The following is an 18850-nucleotide window of genomic DNA, read 5'->3' as shown; positions in this document are numbered from 1 at the left end:
TTGTGAAAAAAAATGGAATTCTAGAGCATCAAACCTTTCTTGTGTACCTCACCTGCAGAACATGCAGCAGTGATGAGGGGTGGCAGGTGAGAGCCCAGCTTTGTAGGCCACTTTCCTTGCAACAAGAGGCACATCACTGTTTTCCTGACTTATTAAAGCTTCGCACCTTTTAGAAACAATCCTCCCTGAAAAACCAAACAAATAAACAAAATCCCCAGTGATCTCAGAGATCAAGCTCTGTTCAACTAGACTTTGCATTTATGCAAGGAGTTACTTAGTGAAACTGACCCATGTTAGTCATACAGTCAGTTAAAATATTCTGAGTAGGCACTCGTATCACTCAGCTTTTAAATGCATGAACTGATGATAATTCCCTGAAGACTTTCACTTTGCAGAATGAAGCTGCCAGTTCTGATGGACAGGACTCGAGTGAGGAAGCAGAATTGAAACGCAAGAAGGTAGAAATGCAGAAGGTAAGCGTGGAGTGGGAGGAGGTGGAAGTTACTGTTGTCAAATATGTTTTATATCTCATGAATTTTCTTATATTTCATTTTGGTATCAATAGTTTGTTCATTGATCCTCTACAAGGGGTGGGGGGGTTAACTGTATTGAGCAAACAACTCCCTTCAGCTGCTTTATCTTGGCAACTTTAAAACATACTGAGACATAGTGTAGCCTGTCCTTTCAAGTCAAGGACTTTTCCCTATCTCAGCCTCTTTGAGATTTATCTCTAGGGTAGCTTTAGTCCTAATGGCAATTTGGTATAATTAAAACAGCATTTTGAGACTGAAAGGGTAAGGAAGATGTGTCTTTGACAACAGCTTTATTTTCGTTAAAGAATAAAGGAAGGCAAAACTCCTTAAATGGGCTGACATGGGTTATGTGTGGATTGGATGAATTACATTTAAAACAGATGCATTTCACAGAATTCCAGTGTTTGATTAGAACTTTATTCCATGTGGTGGTTTTATATCAATAACTATTTCACAGTATTATACATAGCATATACATATTGCTCTTATCTATTCTATGATTTTTCCCACATCGTCTGCAAAGTACAGTGTAAAAACAAGCTAACCTTGTGCCTAACCTGAAAACTAGAGATGAAACAGCAAGCGATGCTTTTTGTGTTTGAGTAAGTTAGTAAAATTTAAACTGAATATTGAATATTTTTTTGATTAATGCATTTAGCTTCAAGGCTAATTTTATGTAGAGATTCTAATTTTAAGTCACTGTTTAATATTACAATGTACACTAAAAATACAACTCGGCAAATCAAGAACTGTAATTAAATTTTGAGGAGTTGCCAGTATTTCAACATGAAAGATCAGTTATCATACTTGTGTGGTGATTTTGTCAATGGAGTCCTTCTTTCACAGTCTATAGAGTAGTGAGAGAAAGGGAGATGAGTAATCCAAGAATATTCCTTCCTAAGATGTTCCATGAAATAGGTTGCTGATGATTTTATGTTGGTCCTTTTTTTTGCTTGTTTACTGTAGGCCCAAGCAAATGCTCGTGCTGCAGTTCTGAAGGAACAGTTGGAGCGAAAGAGAAAGGAAGCATATGAAAGAGAGAAAAGAGCCTGGGAAGAACATGTAAGAAAATAAATCTGTTACCTGCAGTTAAAGTATGTAGGGCCATATCTTTGTATAAATAAAATACTATATTGTGATTTTTCAAGACATGTAGTTCTGCAAGTGGAGAGAGTATCTTGTATCAATCAGAATTCCCGAGTTAGAAGCCTAATCTTAGGTATACTTGCAGGAAGACTAAAATGTCAAACCTAAAAATCACTAGGACCACCCCAATTATTTTATTAATGATCTGTACATGACCAAAATTTATTTTATATTCTTTTACTTCTGTGTGCTATGGAACAAGAAGTCCAACTAGTAATAGTAGGACTAGAGAAAGGATATGGATGCTGAAGCTGACAAACTGACGTGCAGTGAGTAGCATGAATGTGTGGCATTATTCTCCTTTTGTAAGGATTACATGAGCCTAATTGATAATACTGTGTTTAATGTGCAAAGTCTTGAAGTTAATTTTTGACTTAATTTTTTATTTGAATCTGTACAGATGATTGCAAAAGGGGTAAAGAATCCTAATGTGCCTTTTCATGTGGAAGCTACAGAACATAGTCCTATGAATGGACTACAAGAGCCTGGAGCTGCTCTTCCTAAGCCACAACTTCCAGTGAAGCCTGCTGTACCTGTCATCTCCATGACTTCTGCTTTGAAGGAAGTGGGTGTGGTAGGTACTTTTGCTAAGAGGGTAAAATGAATGGATAGGAAATAGACACTGATTGGAAAGAGAATACAGAGGAAATGTATTGGTTAGTTAGAAAAAAAACTGTTAAGGACATTTATTGCTCCTAATTAGAGAAAAGAAATAAAAAAATAAAAAACAATAATAATAATAATAATTTAAAAACAAACAAACAAACAAACAAACAACCAAAAACCAGAGCTTGGAAGCTGTTGAAACACGTCTGTAGTCTGAAACTGAAATTCATGTTGTGAACAAAATAGCTTATGGCAAACCCTGGGATGCAGTTTCCATTTTGATCAGGGCAGGTATGTTTAGTCAGAGAAGACATCAACTTCCAGCATTTTCATCAGCCTCTTGAAAAGAGGAGTTAATGAGTTGGATACTTGGTGGAAGTGAGCAGATACATTTTGAATGATAGAATTATGTTGTATTAATGATTGATTGTTTTCAGTGAGCTTGAATGTGCTGAATATTACAGAGAAGACAAAGCTTAAGATTCTTGAATCTATTAGTGCTGTCACTTCTTGCTGCCTAAAAGAGCATCCTAATTTCTATTTTGCAAACTCTTGGTCCTGATATTGTAAATACTTAGGTGTTTCCCTCAACTGCTTTATGTTATTGTGAAACTGAGCAGGTGTATGTAACCTTGTATAATTTAAAATTTTAACATAATTTGTGTTAATTTGAATGCTGGCTTTTGTACTTTTACCCAAGCTGTTTCTAAATTTCAGTGTAGTGTAGAACTTCATACTGTATTCAACCCTGGAGGCCATGACAATGGGAATAGAGTGATGCTTACAATAAAGAGTATATATATAATATAATACACTGAAAGATGTCAGATGATAGCTGGCAAAATAAATCATGTTTGGACAAATACTAAAATCATTAGCATTTTTTTTATGTAGACAGTTTGTCTCACAGTGATGCAAGACAGTGACTGTAACACAGCACAGAGCAATTGGAAATGGATAATGCGAGCCTTGTATACAGACTATGAATTCAACATTTTTACCTTCAATATTTAGTTTGCTTATTTACATATCACTTAAGTTGTCTCTTCTCCCTTCTGTTTTTTCTTCACACATTATCCTTGACTCTGTGCTTGCCACTGTTTTGGTTCTCTTGTAGAATTACTCATTTGTAACATAGGAATTCAGTGGCATCTTGCTGTAAAGGTCATTTCTGGCTTTATCTCTACATGTTTCATGCTCTGAAATCTCATTTGTCTGTTTAAATTGAGTGATTCATTTGCTCATCACTTTCAGATAGTGATTGGTTCAAAGATGGTGGGTGCCCTTGAAATTCTGTCTTTGGGACAGAATAAAACAGAATATTCATGCATTCTACCTGCAGTTGTTATTGGAAAGGTTTTATTATGTTTATTACTCTTCTCAAGATAATTTTTTTCTGACATGTTCTTCTACTTTCTATTTCATGCTTCTTGGACTTAAAGGATGAACATGTAATAACTGCTATCCAGGAACCTGAGGAGGAAGTAAAAAAACCAGATTTTGCAATACAAGTACGTAAAATTATTTCGTTTGATGTAGGTATCCTTTTAAGAAAGGCACTATTTTAATGCATATGTTGGTCCTTCTTTCAGAATAAGCGCGAAATTCTGAGAAGATTAAATCAAAATCTTAAAGCTCAAGAAGATGAGAAAGGAAAAAAGGAGGATAAAAATACCTCTGAATCAGGTGGATCTGAAGATGGTAAGGAACAACAAGGTGACCAGCCACTTCTGGGAGATCGCAAAAAATGGGAACCTGGGGCATCTGAGCTGGTCGTTCCTCTGGCTCAGTTATCGATGGAAGATTCTCTCTCTGGAACAGAGTGTAAGTACTTTCCCTTTTTTCTTTTTTTTTTCCCCCTCTTTTTTTTTCTTTTTTTTTTGTTTTTTTTTTTTTTTTTTTCTTTCTTTTTCTTTCTTTTTCTTTCTTTTTCTTACTATTTCTTACTTATTATTTATTAATCTTACTATTTCTTTCTTTTTCTATCTTTATATTTCTTTTTCTTTCTTTTTCTTTCTTTTTCTTTCTTTTTCTTTCTTTTTCTTTCTTTTTCTTTCTTTTTCTTTCTTTTTCTTTTGTGACTGTGGTATTAGTAAATCAGTTTGCCACGTCTAGTGTGTGTTTTTATAAAGCAGATATACTTTATTATTATCATCTTGTTGTCAGTTACATGTCATCTGCTTCTAAAAAGTGGGTGGTTATGTATTCCCTTAAATAAGGAATGAGGTACAGGCTGAGTACTTAAATGGCTTGCAGGAGATTCAATAAATAATTTCATAATTTTGAAAACAGTTACTTAATTAAATGCATGCTTACTTTCTTCATGTCTTTTAAATAGGCACTAATTTAACAGAAAGAATAAAAAGCATTTAAAATATATGAAAGTTTCTTATTTAACTTGAAAATCCTGTTATGTTGTGTTATTAGTAGAAAAAAAAACAACTGAGGGTTTTTCTCAATTTATATCTGTTATTTCTGTTGAGCCTTTCGTAAATCAAGACTACGTTTCAGATTTTCTACTTGCTTTCTTTGGTCTGTTGGTGGGATCCCCTTTTTCCTGGTTTCAGTATATCTTATTAAAAGTCTGTTTCACATTGTAGGAAAAAAAAATCATTGAGAATGTGACAGACTTGCATCTATGCATAGTAGTTTTGCAATGCTAGAATGTTAGAAGATCAAGAAACTTCTTTTACTCTGTTCTTCTTTGTCGCTTTGTATCCTGTTTTCCTTGGAAGGAGAATTAACAGAAATAAATGCCAAAGGATAGCAAGACAAGAAACTTTCTAGCTTACAATTTCAAGTAAAGTTCAATACCATTCTATGCCAGTGTTAAATAAACACTTCTCATACTGCTTTCTTTTGGAATGCCCAAATTTCTGAAAAGAGCTACTGCTGCTATTAAGTTGCATATGTCAACTGGTATTGAGTAACTCCTGTTAATGATTAGAATTGGCAGAAGAAAAACTCTAGATAAGCACAGTCTTTAGGCTGTCTGACTTGGGGTGAAGTGACATTCTGGCTTTGTAGCCTTTTTAGTTTTAAGTTTTGTGGAGGTTGGTTGTTTGATTGCTTATTATGTAGAAAATGAACAAAAAAAATCTAATTTAGAAAAGTTTTTATATTTGTGTTTGTGTCCCAAAGGTCAGACTCTGGGGGAAGTAATTAGGTTAGATATTGGTGAACCTCACAGGAAAGTCTGGGGCAAAAGCCCTACTGATTCAGTTCTGAGGATCCTAGGAGAAGCAGAGCTGCAGCTGCAAACTGACATACTTGAGGAACAAGATGAGATAAATGGTAAGCACAGTGGGTAATTATCTGCACTGCAAGTGCAGTCACAGTTTCTCTACTGAGAAAAATTTTGAAGTAATAGAAGCGTATTCTTATATTCTCTCTTGCTTTCTACTTCTGGGTGTTGCCTCAGTTCTGAATGTAAGCACAAGCTGATACTGGAGGACACCAAAATATTTCAAACTCAGTGAAGTGGTAAGAAATTAACCAGGGTGCGCTGAGAGGAAAGGATCTTAATTTTGCTGAAAAGTCTTAAACTTTGCCTTTTTATAGAAACAATCCCATTTTTTGAAAGGATGTCATCATCTGAATATTGCATTAGATGCTTCCTGTAACCTTTTTGGCAGCATGTGACTTACCATATCTGTTGATTATTTTTTTTCCTAGTCAACTCCTGCCCTTCATTCTTTCTGAGGACAAAAGGACTTAAATTTATCCCAAATATAAAATTGTACTAACAATAATGTAACATATGAAATTCAAATTTTAATATTTCTAGCTTTCTTCTTTATAACAGTACTAAAAGCATGCAAACTTTTTCTTTCTGTTTTCCTTTAAAGAAACAAAATTTCCCAACTTACCTTATTAGCCACAGCATAGTTTATTATCCAGATATGGTGAAGCACTATTTAAATAATAGAATCTTTTTCTATTAGGTACTGCAGAACTTCTTGAAGAAGGTCATCAGTCTTCATCAGAGGAGAAGGAAGAGAAGGCTTTTTTTCCTGTTGGAGCTCAGTCTGCAGTACCAGTTGGTGTTACAAAGTCTGTCATGGCTGTACCAGAAGAATCTCAAAGAACTGAACCCCCCCTGGTACAGAGCATACCTATTATGCTGGATGGTAACTCATTTCGTCAGTAATTCTACTTAAAGTCTGTTTATTGGATGCAATAAGTGAAGTAATGATCCTGAATACTTTTATGTCTTCTCATAAGTAATGTGCAGTTTTATATTAACACATTTTAGGTAGGTGCTTTCTATGCCTGTGTTGTAATCTGATTCGGCAATGTATTTAGTAAATTTCCAGAAACATTTCTTTGTGTGCTTATAGAAAACTTCAGAGTACTAGTAGAATTCTAAAGTGCTTCAAATTTTTTGTTGTTAATTTGGTGGGGTTTGGTTTGTTTCTCTGTTACCGAGACACACAAAGCAGTTACACTCAGACAAGAGATTTTGCAAGGCAGAGGTCCTTCCGAACCAGCTCCCAGCTAAGAGAGTGGAGAGAGAGAGCCCCTTTGTTTATTTTTTACTTTTTATACATTTCTAGGTCTAGCAGAAGATTGGCTTTTTGGGGCTTCCACCCCTCAGCCTCAGTGGCCAGACCAATTGTCAGTTACAATTGTTTTCAGGTTAGAAATATGCAAACAAAGGACAGAGAATGAAAAACAAAGGATTTGTTTATGTTACATCTGTGGGAAAGGTAGAAAACTGCTCTTAATATTGTACAATAACTAAAAAGATCTGACTCCATTTAAGAAAATCAAAAGGCTCAGAAAAACCAGGGTAACATTTCTCCCCATCAATTGTGCTGGAATCTTTTCCCCTGTACGATACTGCCATCCTTTTGATCTCTGGAGGCAGGGTACTGAGGTTTTTAGAAGACACAGATCATTGGAGCTTTAAAATACTTTCCTGGTATCAGAAAAAAAACCAAAACTTTTAGCTTTGGGATTACAAAACTTCTGCTTCTTCTGCAAAATGCAGAAAATTATTAAAGCTGAAGGATTTAACTGTAATTTTAAAAGGTATATTACCCCATCTTTTTGCTTGGTTGGGATTAATTTTTAATAAGGTAAACAACTATTAATTTTAGAGCCTGATGATTTGGAAGCAGAGGTGCTGGAAGAAATGGAAGATAAAATGAACCAGAGCCAGAGTAAGGAGAATAAGGAGTTTCCCAGCACTGTTAATGAAGTGTGGGTAAAAGAGAAAGAGGATACGTAAGTACCCTAGTCTGACTTCTCTCTCTCTGGTTCAAGCAACTGAGCTTTGACTGAGTTTTATTTGGACTTGTCAGTTAAAATTACATTTAGTTAAAGCTTCATTGCTTGCTGCTGTGTTAGTTTTACTGCACTTGATGACTTCAATAGACTAATGACCGTTTTTTACATGGTATTTCCCCTTGATGTGATGTGTTATAATAGGGTACAACTTGATGGAATGAATGAGGCAGCTTCAGAGAAAGCAGTGCCCAACAAGGTGCAACCACAAAAGGAAGCTCCAGCAGGTCAGTGCAAGTCTCATGTTCCATGGCTTGGCTGTGTGGGGTGCTTGAGTCACCCCTTCTCACTTTGTCAGCCCCAAAAGAGCAAATTTTTATTTGCTTCTTCGGTTCTTACTTCTAAAAAGGAAATTTTTGATGGATTAGGAGGACAGATTGTGGGTATTATGTTTGCTGCTTTGGAGGAAAACATGTTACAAGAAAGCTACACCGAGTATTAGATGAACAGGACAGTGGCTCATACTGATGAACGTTGACTTTCTGAATGTTACAGCTTTTTCAAATGACTATTTAGGATGGTATGAGATCTGATTATTTACTTAATCAAAGTGTTGCTTTGTTTATACACATCTCAAATTAATACTGAGCTGCGACTCAATGTCTTATATGGCTGCTAATGATAATCTTTTATCTTTATTGCATAGAAGAATTGCTTGTTCTTGGAGGTCTGGGAAGTAACTTCAGAAAAAACATTGTCAGTTTTGTCAAGTATCATTGATGATACTCTTGCATCTAGTTAAGGGTGGGTTAAGCAAACTGGCTAGGTTTTTTCCCCCTGTTTGTGTGAATTATATTGAGATAACTTCAAAGAACTCTAGGATGAGGTGATAAGCAACAGGTGAAAACGGATGACACAGTATCAGACATGGACTGGTTAGTGAGAAAACAGAAGGCCAGAGAACAGAACAGGCTATAGCTGGGGATGTATACTCTCCAAAAATTAAGATGAGGAAATTTCACATTGTAATTGTATTTACTAAAATAATCAAAAATATTTTAATACTTTTAAAGTGCTATCTACTTTTCCCTCTAGTTGTATTACAAAAGTTAGTTAGGTAGTTACATTTTTCTTAAGCATCTTGGGGTTTTAATCTAGTTAGACTTGTAACAGACTTTCTTTTACCACATCAGAAACTTGTGCCAGTGACTGTCAGCAAGCTGAACCCTTGTTCCAGAGGGTAATACAGCCCACAGCTGTACCAACAACCTCACCAGTTCTGTCAGCTCAGTCTTCACAGGAAGAGTCTTTTGTACCTCGTTCACGTTCCATATCACCAGCAAGAAATAAAGGCAAAAGTTCTTTGTTGATTGGACTTTCTACAGGACTTTTTGATGCAAATGACCCAAAGGCAAGTTTTAAAAACCAAAAAGAAATACTTTTTTGTTCTATAGTATTACTCTTACTTTCTTAGTGAAGTTGAACGAGGCCTGAACAGATGGCACAACTCTTTCAGCAGGTGTTTGTATTTGTCTAGCCGTGTCTGCCCTGTAGTTCAACTGCACTGTGCTCATGGTGTCAGCAAGTCTCATGCAGCAGTGAAAGTCTGGTTTCACTAATCAGCATTTTGTGTTCAAGGTGTTAGTGGAGGAATTCCACCCTTTCTCTAGACATTACTGAGGGAGTTCATGAAGACATTCCTAACTTGCCCTGTCTGCTTTCTCCCTTTTGTGCAGTTTTTTAGAATTATCACTACTTTCCCATCATAAACAATCACTGAACAGGGCAGCAAAGACATCTTGTCACTTGTGCCAACTAAGTGATTTTTTTCCTGTGGGATTTCATCTACTAGCACAGCTTCTGGCTGTGAAGCAGGAAGCCTGAAGAACAGTGAAATCTCACTTTAATGTTTTGTAAACTCAAACTGTCTTTAATATTGTTACCAAGCGGGCTTTCTATTGCCTTTGTAGATGTTGAGAACATGTTCACTCCCAGATCTTTACAAACTGTACAGAACTTTAGTTGATGTTCCCAGTGTAGCAGATGTGCAGCATCAACATAATCTTGAAATAGATGATACGGAAGATGAGCAAGCCAAAGAAGGACCCTCTGACTCTGAGGATATGTGAGTGCATCAAGTATTTTAACAGGCATCTTAGATCAAGAATGTCTTTGGTTAGACACTAATTGTTATACACACCATATCAGCATGGAGTTTTTACCCAGATTTTGAAAATTCTGTAGTGAATCACCATTTTCTTTAAGTGTTGTTCCAGAGAACTGAGAAGCTAATGGGGTGTACTGTATATGATAGCTGTCTGAATTTCCTTCCCAAAATCTATCCAAGGTGCTATTCTCTCTGGTGTCTGCAACTTGCATTTTGCTCAAACAACTCAGAGTTGATTGATACTGCTCTTGTAGAAATAAAAATTTCTTGAATATTTCCTTTCTTTCTGTGTTCTGGGAATCTTGCTCATTTATCTCTACTGTTGTATTAAAATGTTCAAGTCCCCCAGATTCTTTCAGGGGCTACAAAATCTGACCCTGGAATTGACTAATCCCCACAGCTTGGATAGTCTGGTGTATCTATTTTGATTTGAGCTAGATCTCTTTTTTGCTCCAGACACGTTTTTATCTGGATTGAAAATGTTGCATTTGCCAGGGTTCTATAATAGTGCACAAATACAAGGATTTTGAAATTACCTTACTAATAAAGTTGAGTTGAGGACTTACTGTCGTTTTATGAGACTGGGATATCTGTTTATTCTCTGTGTGTTGCATGATACATCAGTATCAATGGTGTAGTCATGCTGGACTTGGTCACAAATAGCTGGGGGAGGGAGGGTGTCTCTATTGTTCCTTTCCCCTGCATGACTGGCTTTTCAATTTGCTGCTTAACAAAATAAACGAGCTCTTTCTACAGGGTTTGTCTTGCAAAGTATTAATTATATAAACTTTATATCACATTCCTTTAGTATGTTTGGAGAGACAGATACAGATTTGCAGGAGCTCCGGGATTCGATGGAACAGTTGCTTCGGGAGCAGCCTAGTGAGGAATTGAGTGAAGAAGAGGAGTCTACTTTAAAGGCTAATGCTATGGAATGCGTTACAAATGGTACTGAGCTGGATGAAGGAGATGAAAATAACCCCAGCAGTGAAAGTGCTCTTAATGAAGAATGGCAGTCAGGTATAATTTCTGTTATACCTGTTTTATAAGTAATTTATTCACGTTAAAATTCAGACACAGAATAATGTTTTGGCTTCATTAACTTATAATCGAGTAAAGCTCTAATTAATAGCTTTTATGCATAAGTTTAAAGAAATCAGATAGTATTCAGACTTTCTGAATGTTAAGGTCAACATCTAAGTGACATTCCATGTTGCAAGTTAAAGCTTGGCTGTTTGTTGGGTAGCGTTGGTAAGTGCCTTTTTCTCTAAGTGGTCTAAAACTTGGCTTCAGGAAAGATCAAAGAATGCATTGTATGTCTTGAATAATTCATGGCTGTAAGTGTGAAAAAGAAATAGCAATTGACATGACTGGAGTATCTGGGATTCAGCTTAAATTATAGTTAAGTAATTTAACAGGCAGTCAGAAGGAACGTGAAATTACTCACCTTGTCCTTAGCCAAAATCTGGCATTAATGCAGTCAGACTAAAAGTGAGATAAATTAATTACTGGTTTTAGCATTTTGTGTTAGATATGCACAACATCCTGAAGTCTCATTTCTGTATTTTAAATTCTGGTGGAAATAGAAGTATTTTACTCTGGCTGTAAAATTAAGTGCAATTAGAAATATAGTTAAGAAAAAAATTTCAACAAATTAAACATCTAATAATACATTACAATAATTATTTTAAGGTAAAATAAACTTTTTTTTTTTTAAATAAACTTAATTTTATGGTGGTGCTGATGTTATACACATGCAATACTATCTGTGTCTGTGATTCAGCTGTTGTTGCAAGTGCTAGTGTTTAATTCCAGTGTCCTCCCTTCTGGATATTCCATATGAATTTCAAGTTTAATTGTTGGGGCAGGGAGGAAGGGAGGCCAGCTTTCAAAGGGGTAACAGATAGAACTTGTGACAAAATCTGCTCAAATCTAGATGTTTAATAGAGTATTGGGAATAACCTAATGGGGTTTTAACCCATCTTCAACTTTTCTTTTTATTTTAATGATAATTTCTTACTGATTTGACTGTTGATACTTGAATGAAGGATGTGATTTGGTCAGGACTATACCTTACACTAGTCATATATAATAATTGTAAGTAGTAGAGTTCTAATACTAACTCATTAAGTCTGTGATCTACCAGGTAATAGTATTTAAAGGTTTAATATTACATGCTCTGAAATGTATTAAGTTTTTCCCTGGTAGACAAGTTCTCTCCAAATTCGAATGCTTATTTAAGAAAGTATTTTTTCTTGTATTTTACAATGGAATTTTACATAGGAATTCTGTCTTGTATTTTTTAAAACATCCTTTTTGTTAGATTTACCTAATGTTTTACCATTATAAACCTATTTTTAAGGTTCCTGTACCTTTTAAGCAAAATTGTTTTGATTTCTCTCCTGTATCTTATTGCACCACTTGGCATACTTAATTTGCTACACAAAGGAGATGCACTTATAAAAGAACAAGGAACTCCATAGCTAGATTAGTACTGAGATTTTGAGACTTGCTCCATGGAAGAGGATGCATCTCAGGTAGAAAGTAATGGACAGATAAGATACATATCCTTATTTTTTGCTGGAAGACAGCTGCTTCATTAAGGAAGTCCTTCCCTTGTGTGGGACAGCTGCCAAACCGTTCATGAGTTTCACCTCAGAAATTTATAGAGTGATGGTGTGGAGCTTGACCTACTTTGCTTACTAAAATTCTGCTTTAAGACCATACCTTGTTTTCCTTCAGGTTGAATACCCCTATGGCCAATTGTAAGAGTGGGGATTTGGAGGGGACAGCTGGACACTTCCCATTTGGGATTTGGGATTTTTTTCAAGAAAGGGACCATTCCTATTTTCTTGCACATTGCCAGAACATCGGCCAGGATCGTCCAGTGCTCCTGAGCTTACCTGTTTGGTTGCTTTTAAAGGATATTTGTTTTGGAGATTTAGAAACAACATTTAAAGGAAAACTGAGGGGGTTTTACTGTTGTTTTCTTTCTTTCTAGATAATAGTGATGGAGAGATTGCCAGTGAATGTGAAGAATGTGATAGTATCTTCAGCCATTTAGAAGAGCTGAGATATAACCTGGAGCAGGAAATAGGCTTTGATAAATTAATTGAAGTTTATGAGAAAATAAAGGTTTGTGGAATAAACTCAAGTGGAAATATTTTAAGAAACAAGCACCTATGACTGTTTGCTGTGCCCGTTAACTAATTTCTTTGTGTGACTAGAGTAAAAGGTTTTTTCTATAGTCTTTTAATCTGTTTTGGCACGCTAAAATATTAACAGAGAAAATGCCCAGCCAGTGGATTAAAGAGAAAAACATTGGGTTATACCATGAATTGCATTTAATAAATTTGAACTATTTCATTTTATACCCATTTTAATTTTGGCAACGTGGTTCTTTCCCCTAGGCTATACTTGAAGATGAAGATGAAAATATTGATATTTGTTCAACCATAGTTCAGACTGTTCTTGGAAATGAACACAAACACCTGTATGCCAAAATACTTCACCTGGTAATGGCAGATGGAGCCTACCAAGAAGGTAATCTCCACGTATCCTGGAAATTATGGCTTGTCTTATGTTCTTTCTTGGTCATATTCAATTTAGGTTCCAAGACACTTTAAAACATCATAGTATGACAGAATATAGAACATATCTGTGCTTTGGTATATTGATTGGCTAAATTAATTAAAATTTTCCACAAAGGGTATTTTTATTCCCACAACAAAATGTGGCAAACTTTGTTGACCACTCTGATTTAATAGAATTTGCATGTACAGTCAACTGTAACAATAATTGGCTTACAAAAGGTACAGTATACTTATTTAATTTCTGTAAAACAGTTTCACACATGGGGGAAAGGAAATCCAGCACAAAACTTGCAGCATCAAAACCAATTTTATCTTAAGAATTTATGAACTTTTAGCTAAAACAGTATTATGCTTTCTATTATGTTACTTTTAATAGGTTGCACCATCACTCCTTTTGTGAAAATTTCATGGAGCTCTTTATCCTATAATTAGCAATTTTCAGAAGCCCTTGATGTGTATATACCATCCATCTTAGGTGGTGACTCAGTAGTAATACATGAAAATAATTTATTTTGCTCTCGAGCCCTGCCCAGTTTAGCACAGGTTACAAGGCAGATGGATGTTCCTCCATCTTTTAGAATCGCTCTTATGAAAAACTACTCAGACCACCATCAGTGAGGAAATGGTTTTGGTTTCTTTCATTTCTCTCATGTCGAAAATTTAACTACTGTTATGTATTTTTAAATTTCTAATGGTGAAAATCTTCACTGGAGAGGGGAAAAAGAAGAAATCTAAAATTTTAATCAGTTTTATGAAAATCAGAAGCATCCTGTATTGGCTTTAGAAGTGTGTTTAATGATCACCATTTCATGTATTTAATTTTTTTAAAAAGTATTCTAATGCATGTTAATCCATATATGCTTTCTGCATCTTTTAAATTCTTTTACAAATGTGTTGCATTAGCAGTGCGAAGTCAAGTAAGTGCATGGCCTTCTATTTACATGTAAATACTTGGGGGAGGGTGTCTTAAAACTAGTTATAAAAACATAACCTTTTTAAAAAATTCTAATCCAAATTACATTTTCCCAATTTATTTTTTTTCTACTGATATAGAACTGCTAGGTAAGAACAATCAGTTCCATGTTGTTTTCATGCTGTGTTAGAGAAGTATGACAGAGAAATGTCTGAAAAGTATTTTTTCAGGCACAATTTATTGATTTAATGACACATTTGGAGAGATACATCATCGTAGTTAATTTTTCAATTGTCCAAAAGACTGGCAAAATAACAAGAAAATGGATAGTGTTACCATTTTCTTTTGCTTGCTGCTCTTAAGGATATTTTAAAACTAGTACTAAAAGACTTAAATGAAATTTGCTGAAATGTTGGCATATAAATTATAAGCTGTTGTCCGAGTGAATCCTATTAAAATGAGCTGACTTTCATCTTATAAAATGCTGATTAACAAGTAGCTATTTTTATTAGATTCAGTTCTAATTCTGTATTTTACAAATCTGTGGTAGCATCCAAAAATAATAAGAAAAAGTAATTCTATACATTTCAGACACTTAAATTAAATAGTCCTATGCTAATAGGGGTGAATAGAGGACAAGTGACAGAAGGATCTTCATGAGCTTCTGTCTCAAAAGCCTTATACTCTTCAAATAAGAAATGTTGGGAGAAAATCTTTGTTGCTCTTTCCTAAGAGGATTGTTCTAACTGAAGCAGGTCACTTGAGGTGCACCTATGTTAAATTCACTGATCCAAGATGACAAGATGTTCAATATTTGTGTGCAGTGCTTTAAGGCAGCTTTGGTCATGGTCACCTCGCTGGTGATAGACTTAGTGTTACTGCTTACTAAATTGTGGTTTCTAGATTGTTTGGTAACCCTAGCTTGACTTATGTCTATGTGTGTCTCTCTTTTTCACACTGTCTCTCTCCCTCTTCTACTTTTTACAGGTAATGATGAATAAACCTGACTCAGGAAATTCCTTAGTGCTTACTACATATCAGTGTCTGAAGTTTGCACAGCTGAACAACAAATTGTAGCCGAGAATGTAACATAGGGCAGGAGAGGCAAGACTTCAAAAAAGAATGTGGATTGTATGAAAAAGAGAAAAAACATGCCTTTTAAACTGAGATACCTTTAGAGTTCTCTTGTGTGGATTTGCATACATGTTCCTTAAATATTCGGTACCCAAAATTTAAAAAAACCCACACCAACCAACACAACAAAATAAAAAGAAATGCCTGTATATATTCCGATACAAAACTGAGACCTATAATTAAAACAGAATTTCTGCCATAGGAAGAGATAGCTGGTATGGTAGAACAGCTGGAAGCATTACTGTGTGGTGGAAATACTCACATCTAGCTATTTACTTACATACTTCAAGTAGCTTTTCTTTACACCTACACAAAGAAATTATTTTGTTTTTACTGACTCTCATGGTTGTATTTTAATAGTATCTTAATCTATTGGTCCAGTTCAAGCATTTCACTCTTACTGTATTTTGAACTTGAAGGCTTCTGTCACATCTGAAATATCTTGATGTTGTTTCTAAATCAGGGCAAGCTGGTACATAAGTCATCATTGAAATGTCTGGGAGGGGTTGAGATTGTAAAATCCATTTGGAGCTGGAATACTCGTTTTTCCAAATTTTTTCTCCTTCTTTTTCTTCTTTTTCCCCTTTCCTATCCCCTTCCTAAAAATCCCAGTTGTTTACCGCTCTTGAATTTTATAATCTGCTCAATGATGATGTTCTACACTGTTGAACTGAAAGGGGGAGGGGGTTTCCAGTTTGACTTTGAAGTCTGAGTGTTCTAGTTGTTGCTCCAGGGGAAAATGAAACATTGCAGACACAAGTGCTGTGTGATACTTCACATCTTCTGGCTCCTGTATTGTATAGCTTGGTTTCCACCACCCTACAAGCAAAAGCCGGTTTCTTCTGACACACATTTCCTCGTTCCCTGTGTCAAAGTAGTACTATAGAGGGCAGACAATAGGGATTCTGTTGTTTTGCAGTCATGGTCTCTGCATCATCTTTACTGGTTTACCCATTACAGTAAGTCTTGCTATGAATTTGAAGAACTGTCAAACTTCCAAGTGCCCGACTGAAGAAAAATAGGTTTGGTTTCTTTTTTTTTTTTTTCAGTCACAATTTAAAACTGTCAAAAGTTGCTTTTCCACAAAGTAAAAACAAGTACATATATATATATATAATTTAAACTGTCAAAATATGTACATGATTTTTGTATAATTGTTTTATGGTGTCATTATTAAAATTTTGCTCACTGAAAACCGTTAATTTTTTTAGACAAATACGAAACTTACTGTAGTTCAGCAGTATCGTGGAAATCTGCGGTGAGAATAAAATTAATAATAATAAATTGCCTTTAACAGATTATTCTTTATATCCTTATTTCTTTGATAAACACCTCCTACTTCATCTGATGGGAAACTATGATCAGTTGTTGGAAATGGCATTGGTTCTGGGCTATGCTGCCTCTCTTCTCATTCCCTTTCCTTCTTTATTTCCTTTTTCTTAACTTCCCACAGTAAACTTTTTACCAGGCTTCTCTTCCATTCCACTTTTCACTGCTGCATAATCTATTCAGAGAGATGATCCTCATGAGCTATGTCACCCATGACATTTAGCAAATACACCTCAAAGACTCTTCAAGAATGATTCTGAATTATTTTCCTTTTTTTCAGGTTTGAGTTTTCGAATCATGCCTTGCCTACTTTTTGGAGGAAGGGAGGACTCAAAACCTTTAGATTTAAAATAATATAGAATAACTGTATGGAAACAACAAAACACGCAACTGGTATATTCTGTCCTCTATGGTTTTGAATCCCCTTAAGGTGATGCAGTCTTACGGGAGTTAAGGATTGGGCTGTGTTCACTTCCTTTAAATTGAAATCATATAATTATTGGTAGTCTTCAGTTTTTACACTGTGTACTGGCTTGCTTCTGGTGAGAAAAATGGGCATAATCTGCTGACTGCAAGATTTACAAACAGAGCTTTTTACCAATTAATGATTTGAAAAATACATGTAGATTGTGGACAGCTTTTTTTTTTTATAATCTTCAAACCTGCTGCCCAAGTCTGAATATCCTTGAAATCCCTCAAAAGCTAAGTTAAACTGACACAGTAAATAAGTTTGTCTGCAAAAGAAATACTTTCATCTGAAATGGTAAATCCATCTTTAACATATTCTCTAATGACATCAAGGACAGGGTGGCTGCAAGATAATTAATTGGTCTCTATGCAATTTATTGAAATTAGTTGAGCATTTGGCTTGTGTGCTGTGCATAGCTTCATCTTGAAGAATTTTCTCTTGTAATTCTAGTAGCAAATTGAGATATGGAATGGTATCTTTCACACAAAACATATTCTGTGAACTATATAACACTGATGTCTCTGTCCTCAGACTCGCTTCTTAACCCTTGAAGCCAACTCTAAGTTCAGTTGAGGAAAGTTTAAAAAAACCAAACCCCAACAAGCAAAAAACCATCAGCAGAGAGAAGTAAGACCCCGAGCGGTGAGCTAGTTAGAGCTGAACAGGTACAGTACTCTACCATGGGCACTGATGCCTAAAACCTTTTTTGAAGAACAAAGCCTGAAGAGGCCTGATGAGTGCCTATTTGAAGTTACTATGAGAAGAAACTTCAGAAAACTGTATCTGTTATCTGGTTGGGTGATGTGAACCAAAGCAGAGCGCAGCTTTTTCTGTGGTCTGGTAAATGAATGGCTGATTTAAATCAAGTTCCAGTCTACCACTTTTCCTAACAAAGCTCTTCGTGCTCTTGAGAAATCTGCATTTTTTGTTAGTAGTTCTTACTTCGGCTTTTGCTGCTTCTGCGTCCCTCTTTCTCTCCTTCGAGCATAGCTGCTGTACGCTTACTCCCCCACGCGCTCTCCGCTCCCCTGGTGGCTCCGAAGCTCCAAGCCCCTGCCCGCGCTCCCGGGAGCGCCGTGCCGCGGGCGCTGTGCGGGCGCTGCGGCCGCCAGGTGGCAGCGCTCTGGTGCAAACGCGCGGCCGCCGGGCCTGCGGGGCCTGCGGGGGACGCGGCGAGGCCGAGCCGCAACAGGAGTAACTGAGGCCCCGCCATTGATTTATTTCCATGTACGAGGCCGTTTTCTGAAAATACCCGTCAATGCAATTCTTTGTCTGTTTACAAATCTTTACGTTCTTTTCCCGGAGGATAGGAGGATGATAGAATATCCTGAGTTGGAAGGGACCTACAAGGATCACAGAGTCCAACTCCTGGCCCTGAACAAGCACACCGTGTGCCTGAGAACACTGTCCAAACGCTCCTTGAACTCTGGCGGTCACTCTGTAACTACTTCCCTGGGAGCCTGTTCCAGTGCCCAACCACCCTCTGCAGGAAGTATCTTTTTCTAATATGAACAACGACCCAAATAAACCTCCCTGACATAACTTGAGGCCAGCGCGCACCACAGAGAAAAGATCAGCGCCTGCCCCTCCTCTTCCCCTCAGGATGAAGTTGTAACTGCACTGGGGTCTCCCCTCGATCTCCTCCAGGCTGAACAGACCAAGTGATCTCAGCTGTTCCTCATGACTTCTCTTCGGTCCTTCACCATCGCTGTAGCCCTGCTCTGGATGCTC

The 18850-nt window shown here is 36.3% G+C and overlaps 1 protein-coding gene across 21 annotated transcripts in view; it reads left to right on the top strand.

The window, feature by feature from the left end:
• The window catches only part of NEK1 (NIMA related kinase 1), a 45359-nt gene extending 28824 nt beyond the window's left edge, over positions 1-16535 (top strand). For 12 of the 21 annotated variants that reach the window (XM_058420574.1, XM_058420571.1, XM_058420576.1 and 9 more), the window contains 15 exons: positions 381-473; positions 1500-1595; positions 2080-2253; positions 3728-3796; positions 3878-4109; positions 5427-5579; positions 6230-6415; positions 7388-7514; positions 7719-7801; positions 8708-8925; positions 9485-9639; positions 10490-10701; positions 12683-12816; positions 13092-13224; positions 15175-16535. In XM_058420574.1, coding sequence (XP_058276557.1) covers positions 381-473; positions 1500-1595; positions 2080-2253; positions 3728-3796; positions 3878-4109; positions 5427-5579; positions 6230-6415; positions 7388-7514; positions 7719-7801; positions 8708-8925; positions 9485-9639; positions 10490-10701; positions 12683-12816; positions 13092-13224; positions 15175-15188 — 2079 coding nt within the window. In that variant the 3' untranslated portion in view covers positions 15189-16535. Of the gene's footprint in view, positions 1-380; positions 474-1499; positions 1596-2079; positions 2254-3727; positions 3797-3877; positions 4110-5426; positions 5580-5706; positions 5769-6229; positions 6416-7387; positions 7515-7718; positions 7802-8707; positions 8926-9484; positions 9640-10489; positions 10702-12682; positions 12817-13091; positions 13225-15174 lie in introns of those variants that run through there. The other 9 variants (XM_058420577.1, XM_058420578.1, XM_058420575.1 and 6 more) reach the window with 2 other exon arrangements.
• The last annotated feature ends 2315 nt before the right edge of the window (positions 16536-18850 follow it).

The sequence above is a fragment of the Hirundo rustica genome, chromosome 5 (assembly GCF_015227805.2).
Source record: "Hirundo rustica isolate bHirRus1 chromosome 5, bHirRus1.pri.v3, whole genome shotgun sequence".
Taxonomy (NCBI): Eukaryota; Metazoa; Chordata; class Aves; order Passeriformes; family Hirundinidae; genus Hirundo; species Hirundo rustica.
The sequence above is the reverse complement of the archived record's forward strand: the minus strand, read 5'-3'. Positions and strand labels throughout refer to the sequence as shown.